Below are 8596 nucleotides of genomic sequence, written 5' to 3' on the forward strand. Positions count from 1 at the left end.
AGCTACCTAAGGTTTTTTTTTTTTTTTGTTGGAAAAAAAAATACTCACGTTAGAGCTTCGTGCTGATAACATGTTTTAGAAAAAACTGTATATTTCATTAGAATGAGTGAGCTCCTTTTATAGGAGATTACAGATAACAAGATTACATGAATCTCTCCTTATTTTGTGGTACATGCCACCACAAACCATAACAATACTGACTAAGTCAACAACTGACTAGATAAACATCTGACTTAGTAAATATCTACTTTACAGGAACAATAATATTCTAATTATCCTATAACACTTTGAAAGTTTTTCACAAAGCTTATAATAAAATGCAGCATCCAAAGACAAACCTTCCTCCCCAGTTCTGTTATCAATGTATGATTCTCTTAGCAGGGTCAGGGTCAGCACGACTATAAATTTTATTTTTCTCTTGAATGTTAAGATAAAACACATAATAATTGCTTTATGTTAACTATATGAAACCCGAGAAGGGATTACTTAAACCAATTTAATCTACCATACCCATTTCCCATGTCCTTGCCTCTGGTCTGAAATTTAAACATGGTTAGCTGTCCCTATTAATTCAATCTGCAGATCTTGTGTTAGATATAACTACATTAGATTTACTTGATTATGATTATTTATTGTAACCTAAAATGTTGCATATGCATCAAATGCATGATGTGGTACATAAATTTCCTCCAACACTTCTCCAAGATCTGGATATGCATCAATGCATGATGTTGGATGCCAGATGTTGAGCTCAAAGCTTACTGTGCCTAACTCTTAAAGATGTGTAATCTGTATTGGACCCATATTATCAATTTAGGGTTCTCATCTTCTTCCATCCCCAATATCCTTGATGTTCTTGTTTAGATAGGGAAAGTAAAACACACTGTAGTACATTGTCTCACATTTGCAGTCTAATATCATGGGAATTCACCATTTTTGTGTCTATATGAATCTCTGTCGAATGGAAACCAAATCCAGAACACTTTTTTTCTCCCTTTCATTTCACCCATTCCCTAAATACCATTAGGCATACCCCAAGCTAGGAAAATATGTTAATGAACACTGTAGGTTGTGTAGAATTTATATGAATTTATGAACATACATAAAGCTGTCACAAATAAATTAGCTAGACCCCAACACCTGATAGAGAGCAGAGAAGTATTAGCTGGGCCTAAAGGTTGCTGATATATGAATTGGGTTTCTGTCTCAAATTTGAATGAGTTTGACAGAGAAGTAGGTGGAGATTGCACAAAAAATGTTGGGGAGTAAAGAAGGACAGCAAAGCTGGACATTGTTTTAGAAAAGTTGTAATGGAGTCCTTTCAATTCAAACCTGTCTTTGACTTTATCCAATTCCAACCCAAGTTTATGGCTCTGCAAGAGACAGCTTGGCCATTACATTTCCACAGTGCCATTCTGAGTTGTCACAGTTAAGGAATGAGGCTGAAGGAGTTAAAATTTGCAGTGAAGGATGGTGAAGCCTATCATGCATATGCAGTAGATACTAGCAGGCCTCTATTAGCTAGCATTGCTATCCATGTGAGAGCTTTCATTTCATTTGAAATCATATTTTGGTGGCAGTTGAAAGCATTAATCTATCAAATTCGTACTTTCAGGAAAGTCGCAGAAGTTGTATACATAGTATTTTGTAACATTGAAACTACACACATATGAGCCATTAGATTAGTCACTATTTACGGTGTGCCTCAAAATTAGAACAAATCTAATGACTCACATCTTAAAAAAACAAATTCATACTCAACTCAAGCTCTAGTTCTGCAGTATGACAAGCGTTTGAATTTTCTAATAGATCATATAAATGCCATAACACAGCTCCCTATAATTCCATTTTTGTCATAGAGATGTGATATTTTGCAGCTAATTTTGTGTGCAAAAGTCCAAAAGGCTGAAACCCCCTTCGATAATCGTAGTTAATAATAACCTGCTGCAACATTTACTGCTACCACTGATGATACCCCTCGAACAGAATGCCTGGCTTTCATCTCTTTTCCAGAAAACACATTACACATGTATGCCTCTCTGCATTTTGCAGAAACTAGGATATACTGATATTTGATACCATCACACTATGCATGTATGAGTGCTTATTTCTGTTGATTTATTTTTGGCGTGTGCATTTGCCAAATTTATTTGGTGGAAAGATGATTCACTTATGTAATATCGGTCCACACAGTAGAAATTAACACTGATTTTACTTGCATAATTTTTTTACCTTGGTTTTAGAAAATAATATATCGAACACTTTCAGGCATTTTTACAAACATATTACTCCCATGACCTCAAAGTAAAATAGCAAATCACATGAATATTTTGATAACGATAGAATGTCAAAACATGCCTTGAATCTGCCATTTGCTACTCACCCCATAAAGGGACTAATTGACTATAGCAAACATCGCCCATCGATCTAACACATCTTCCTAAAGGTTCATAAGTCTTTATAATGATGAATGTTTCACATAGATCCCCAAATTTTGCTCCCTAACATGTCTGGTAGAATTTCTTTTTCTTACCAATGAATCATTATTGCCTTCATCATATAGTAATAGTAGAAAGACAACCATATATATGCCGTAGTTCCAAGTCCTGTCTTTATCAAATATCAACGTTGTTGAAATCAGCAACATGCTAAGATATCATCATGTGCTAATCTCCTCTATGTGAGTATCTCAGCAGCCTTACCAGATTTTCTGGGATACTTGGTGATTATATATTCAACAAGATTGGTTGGTCGGCAGAGCCTGAGATTCTGTATATGCTTATTCTACATGCAATCAATCTCCTCTGAGGTCATTCTTTGGTTATGATCCTCAGCACCAGAGCACATGCAACTATGCAAGGTGTCTCTGGTCAATGTTTTGATCAGCATATGGAACTTCACTTTGAATCAAAGTAAATAAGATGTCTAGGCGGTTGATTTGTAAATCATAGAGATTCTGGGACGGTCAGGAATTCATTTTTAAATGGTTGACTTTGTGAAATATTGTCGGGGGGTTTTGACTATGAAGGTTTTGCCTTCTATAAAAGCAACAACAATTACTCACCTGATACCTCATCAATCAAAACTACAAATTCTAAATACTTTTCTGTCAGTCTCTGTGACAACATTAGCAACCAACATCAATGGTTACAGAAATGAGGCACAGTCCACTTTGTTTGTTCTGTATATCAGCTGCAACATTTGTCCTGATCATTCTTTTCTTGAAGCACAAGAAACGGTTTGGCAAAAGCAAGGGAAAGCTACCACCGGGGGAAATGGGGCTTCCCTGGATAGGTCAAACAATGGAGTTCTACAAAGCTCAACAGAAGAACAGTTTGTTTGATGATTTTGTGCAACCGAGGATAGCTAAGTATGGCAAAATCTTCACAACACATTTGATGGGATCACCAACTGTGATTGTGAATGGAGCCAATGCTAATAAGTTCCTGCTTTCCAATGAGTTCAAGCTGGTCATAAGCTCGTGGCCTTCGGCGTCGGTTCAGCTCATGGGGAAGGACTCCATCATGGAAAAGCAAGGGGAGAGGCACCGCTGCCTTCGCGGGCTTATAGGCTCTAGCCTTGGCCAGGCAGGGCTTGAGACTTCGGTGCCTAAAATATGTAACTTAATGAAGTTGCATTTGGACACAAAATGGAAAGGTCAGGATGAGATAAGCCTGTATCGTTCAACGAAAGTCTTGACTTTTTCGATAGTATTTGAGTGCTTGTTGGGGATCAATGTGAAGGCAGATATGTTGGGAACATTTGAGAGGGTTTTGGAAGGGGTTTTTGCAGCACCAATCAATTTTCCAGGGTCCAGGTTTTGGCGAGCAAAGAAAGCGAGGAAGGACATTGAACAAATGCTGGTTAAAATAGTAAGAGAGAAGAAGATGCAAATGGAAGAAGGCAAGATACAAGAAGAGGAGCAGGGAGGGATGTTGCTGTCTCGATTAGTGGCTGGGATGATTCGAGGAGAAATTACTGAAAAGGAGGTTGTTGATAATGTGGTTTTGCTGGTGTTTGCAGCTCATGATACTACTTCTTTTGCCATTGCCATGACATTCAAAATGTTGGCTCAGCATCCATATTGCCACAGCGTCCTACTTGAAGGTAAAATTATACACTCTTCATTTCAGTCCAAGGTCATCAGTTTATTAAGAAAAGGAGTTAGTATCATTGAGTTGCATTTTATTTCCTATCAGAACATGCTGAGATAATGAGAAGCAAAACACCTGGTGATCAAAATCTGACATTGGATGACACAAAGAAGATGAAGTACACCTGGCAGGTTGCTCGTGAAAGCATGCGCCTTTTCCCTCCCATCTTCGGCTCATTCAGGAAAGCCATTGCTGATATTGAATATGAAGGATTCACTATCCCAAAAGGATGGAAGGTACACATGTGTTCTGCTTTAGACATTACTATTTTATTAGTCGTTTTACTCACAGTATTGAGAATAAGTTTGCTGGTTAATTTTGTGAAGGTATTGTGGACAACATTTGGAACACATTACAATTCAGAGTACTTTGAAGATCCCTCGAGTTTCAATCCAAGCCGGTTTGAGGAGACTGTTCCACCATATGCCTTTCTGGCATTCGGAGGAGGGCCAAGAGTTTGTGCAGGGTACCAACTTGCTAAGCTGAACATCCTCATTTTCGTGCATTTCATCGTGACTCGTTATAACTGGTCTTTGCTATATGCTGATGAGCCTATATCCATGGATCCTCTTCCATTTCCTTCATATGGAATGCCTATTAAAATTACTCCAAAGTTGTTTTGACATTCACAACCATTTTTTCTTCCAACTCGAACAAATTGTATATATTGCCGAGAAAACTTTGCAGCATTGAAGAGTTAACACTGATTCACATTGTAAGAAGCAAGCACAGAGTTGTCTAACAAAACTGAGTCATTCAAAACAACAACTCCTGGGAAATTTGATGCATGGTTGGTCGAGATTGTGGATTCGTTCGCAAGCATGCAAATGCCAGGTTTGCAACCGAGATCACTTTCTCAGCGGCTTGATTATTAGGAGGCAAGATGAGTTGGTCCAAGACATCCTTCAGTTGTAAACCTTGTGCTATCGATGTTGATGAAAGTGACAAAAAGTAGGAGATGAGATCTCCTGGATGCTTTCCCATGATCACTTCCAATGTTACCACTCCAAAGCTATAAACATCACATTTCTCATTTGGTTCCATTGTGTATGCCAACTCTGTAAACACAAAGATTCCCCATTCAGTGAATTTAAAAATTATTTTTGCAACGAAACGTCTAGCTGTAGTGTAAAAGTTGTGCCATGATATTTAGACATAAGAGAAGCAGGACATAAGTACCTGGAGCACAATATCCAAATGCTCTCCAATTAGAACCATTAGGCTTTAAAAGCCTAGCTGTACCAAAGTCTGACACTTAAGCTCCATACTCTAAATCGAGCAGGATGTTCTTGCTTGATATGTCTCGATGAACTATTGGAGGCGAGCAATCATGGTGCATAACTGCATATAAGATAATGCATTCACAACATCTTTGACCATATTCATCCTCTCCATCCAACCACAATTACTTGCATAGTTTTCATCTATCAATATGTTTTCCAAGCTTCCCCCTCCTATGAATTAGTAAAGCAGAAGAGGGTGCCAAGGATGTGCACAGAAACCATAAAGCTTCAATATGTTGCCGTGACGGATTTCTGAAAGAGCTTGAATCTCACTCTCAAAAGCCTTCAGAATTCCTTCTCCACCACAATCCTGCAGCATGTGAAGTTTCTTTACTGCAACTATCCGACCTGTTTGCAGTTAAACTTTGTAAAGACTTGCAGTCCCTCCCCTCCTACTCCTACACAATATTTGGAGTTGAATGCCTCTGTAGCTTCAACGATGTCTTCATACACAAGTAATCCATCCAAGCTCCAAACTTTAAACTGGTTTTCATTTTGCGGTTCTCAGGTATGGCAAATCACACACACAATCCCTAGTTCCCTACTACTACAAAAATACCAAAGCTACGACAATTAAAACAATAATAACTATGATGAAATTGGTAAATTTTTCACTCTTTTTCTCACCCCTTGTTATAGATGGGTGCAGAAAGCAAGATTGCAGTCGAGTACAAAGCTTTAATCTTCTTTTTATTTTTCTTTTTTTTACCACCCCTTGTCTGTTTGGGATTTTTTTGTAGCCAACCAAGAGTCATACTCATCAACACAGTCTGACACACTCTTTTGCGTTTCTAATAGGTAACGATGGTCATAGTGCTTACAAATAACACAGTACTTGATTTTAGCACGTCCTATCCACCTCCCATTAGGGTTGCCACCACACACCTTACAGTCCATACCAGCAACATCAGAGTGGCCACCAAACACATTACAGCGTAGACAAACTATATCATAGCCCTTGCCAAGAGTTACTTCCATTGGGTTTGGGATATAAACCAAGTACGGGCATTCATCCGTCCAGTGATCCTTGTCCTTCAAACAAACATCACACATTTCCATAAATTCTTCTTCATCTTCTTCTGCTTCGTCTTCTCCTTCTTCATGTTCAGGTTCATTTTCTTCCTCTTCCTCTTCCACAACTTCTTCTTCTGCTTCTTTTTCTCCTTCTTTAACTTCTTCTTTCTCTTCCTCCTCTAATTCAAGTTGAGACGATGAGATTTCAACAGCCTTGTTTTTTCCTGTTTGTCAGTTTACCAAAAGAAAACAAACATAAGAACCAACATGTACTGTGGAAAAAAATTCCATTCTGCCAGTAATAACGTATATTAGCAACGCCCAATATCGATCATTCAAATACTGCAAACAGACAAGTGATTCAAGTTATGGTACATACCATCTTTCTACTAACTAAGTAAAACAGAAAAACAAAAACAAAGTTCTTGAATTTTTACTTCCAATGTATCTAGGTCGAAAATTTTAAGTTTGATATTTCTGAGAAAATATTTTCAGATCAATCAAATAACAAACACAGATCGACAAATTTCTATTACACAAACAGTTGCAATTTATCAATCCTCTCATCAACAAATTAATAGATAAAAGTGATTTTCTCGAGTAAGTGTTGGTACACTAATTCCACAAGCCGGTATGTATCAATTACTAGGCCTCCAAAACGTACAAATTAAACTCTATGCAAACGTACTAGAGCTTTGTGCTAATTATAAACCATAAAGATAAGGCCCTTTTGCTACTCAGAAACGAAACCAGCAAACTTCGTTTCGAATCAAACAAAATTAAGATGCGAAACTCGGATTTCCTAACGATAACAATTAGGTGAAATTTTGATTTCACTGACAAAAAACATACATAAAATCATAAATCAAAAGCAAATTCAAACCCTAAAAAGAAAAAAGGAAAAAAAAAACTTACCAAGGGTCTGGATCTTGAGGTCCTTGCCCGGGGAGACCAAGTTGGATAATTGTGATTCGACAAGAGACATGGCGTCCTCTGGGGTCTGGGTGAAAGAATTAGAGAGTATTTTTTTTTTTTTTTTTTTTTTCCGATTGGAAGAATCAGAGAGAATTGCAAAGATGTCCGTAAATTGTGTGAAAAAATTAATAAATTAAACGAGCATTTACAAAGTCCATAAAGAGCCGATCGAAACCCTAATCCACAAGCCCATAAAGTGTTAGGATTAGAATTCATATATCAAAATAGAAGAGGAAAACTAAAAGGAATCTAAAAAGATAAACTAGAAAACAAACATATTCATTCATCCATAATCAATCAGATAATTTTACAACCATATATATTACATAAGGGAGCCCTTCTAGTGAGGACCTTTAAGTTAAGGACTTGGTGATGACTTTTCGGTTTATGGTTTAAAAGACCTATTTTTCGATCACATCTTGACATCTCATCCGTTCAGTTTTTAGGTCTATATGTGTAGATCAACTCTACAAATTTTCAGCTAAATCGGTGATCGTTAAGATAACAAATTAGATCAAATTAATGGACGAACCAAATATGTCAAACATGAACCGTTCAAGTTCATAATTGGTAAATCACACTTATGAATATCTTAACGATTTTCAATATGGCTAAAAATTTGCAGAAATGATCTACTTATAAATACCTATAAACTGAACAATCAAGATGTGGATATAAGATCGAAAGGTGGGATAAACCGAAAAGTCCTCACTAAGTCTTCAACTTAAGAGTCCTCACTAGAATGGCTCCCTATTACATAATAACTGAATAATTACTTTGATAACTACTACGATAACTAGCTATTGCTGGCCGGATGGGCTTTGATAAATCTAATACAAAGTTGGGCTAAGCCCATACACAATAAAAAGAAGAGAGCTACTGCTATTATGCCTAATACAGAATAACTACATAAAATGTTCCATCATAAAGAGCCGAAACCCTAATTTACACACACAACTTAATTTCCCTCTCCTCTTTCATCAAGCCGACGCCATGTGTCTTATGGAATCAGAATTATCTAAGGATCCAAACCCGAACCAGGAAGTAGAAGAAGTGGAGGATGAAGAAAGAGAAGAAGAGGAAGAAATTGAAGAAGGAGAAGACGAAGCAGATGAAGATGAAGAATTTGAGATGTGTGATGTTTGTTTGAAGGACAACAGATCACTGGAC

General features: G+C 37.3%; 1 protein-coding gene across 1 annotated transcript; it reads left to right on the forward strand.

The window, feature by feature from the left end:
* The first annotated feature begins 3155 nt into the window (after positions 1 to 3155).
* Positions 3156 to 4952, forward strand: LOC101312660 (cytochrome P450 716B1-like). Its single transcript, XM_004305777.1, has 3 exons — positions 3156 to 4107; positions 4200 to 4390; positions 4481 to 4952. Exons 1-3 carry the CDS (start codon positions 3156 to 3158, stop codon positions 4775 to 4777), a joined length of 1440 nt encoding a protein of 479 aa, XP_004305825.1. The 3' UTR covers positions 4778 to 4952.
* Positions 4953 to 8596: the final 3644 nt, after the last annotated feature.

The sequence above is a fragment of the Fragaria vesca genome, linkage group LG6 (genome assembly GCF_000184155.1).
Source record: "Fragaria vesca subsp. vesca linkage group LG6, FraVesHawaii_1.0, whole genome shotgun sequence".
Classification (NCBI taxonomy): Eukaryota; Viridiplantae; Streptophyta; class Magnoliopsida; order Rosales; family Rosaceae; genus Fragaria; species Fragaria vesca.

Excerpts from the sequence above, each read along its gene's own strand:
- LOC101312660 (XM_004305777.1), top strand. The coding sequence starts at position 3,156 with ATGAGGCACAGTCCACTTTGTTTGTTCTGTATATCAGCTGCAACATTT. Across the intron at positions 4,108-4,199 it reads CCACAGCGTCCTACTTGAAG|AACATGCTGAGATAATGAGA; the intron begins GTAAAATTATAC and ends ATTTCCTATCAG. Across the intron at positions 4,391-4,480 it reads CTATCCCAAAAGGATGGAAG|GTATTGTGGACAACATTTGG; the intron begins GTACACATGTGT and ends AATTTTGTGAAG.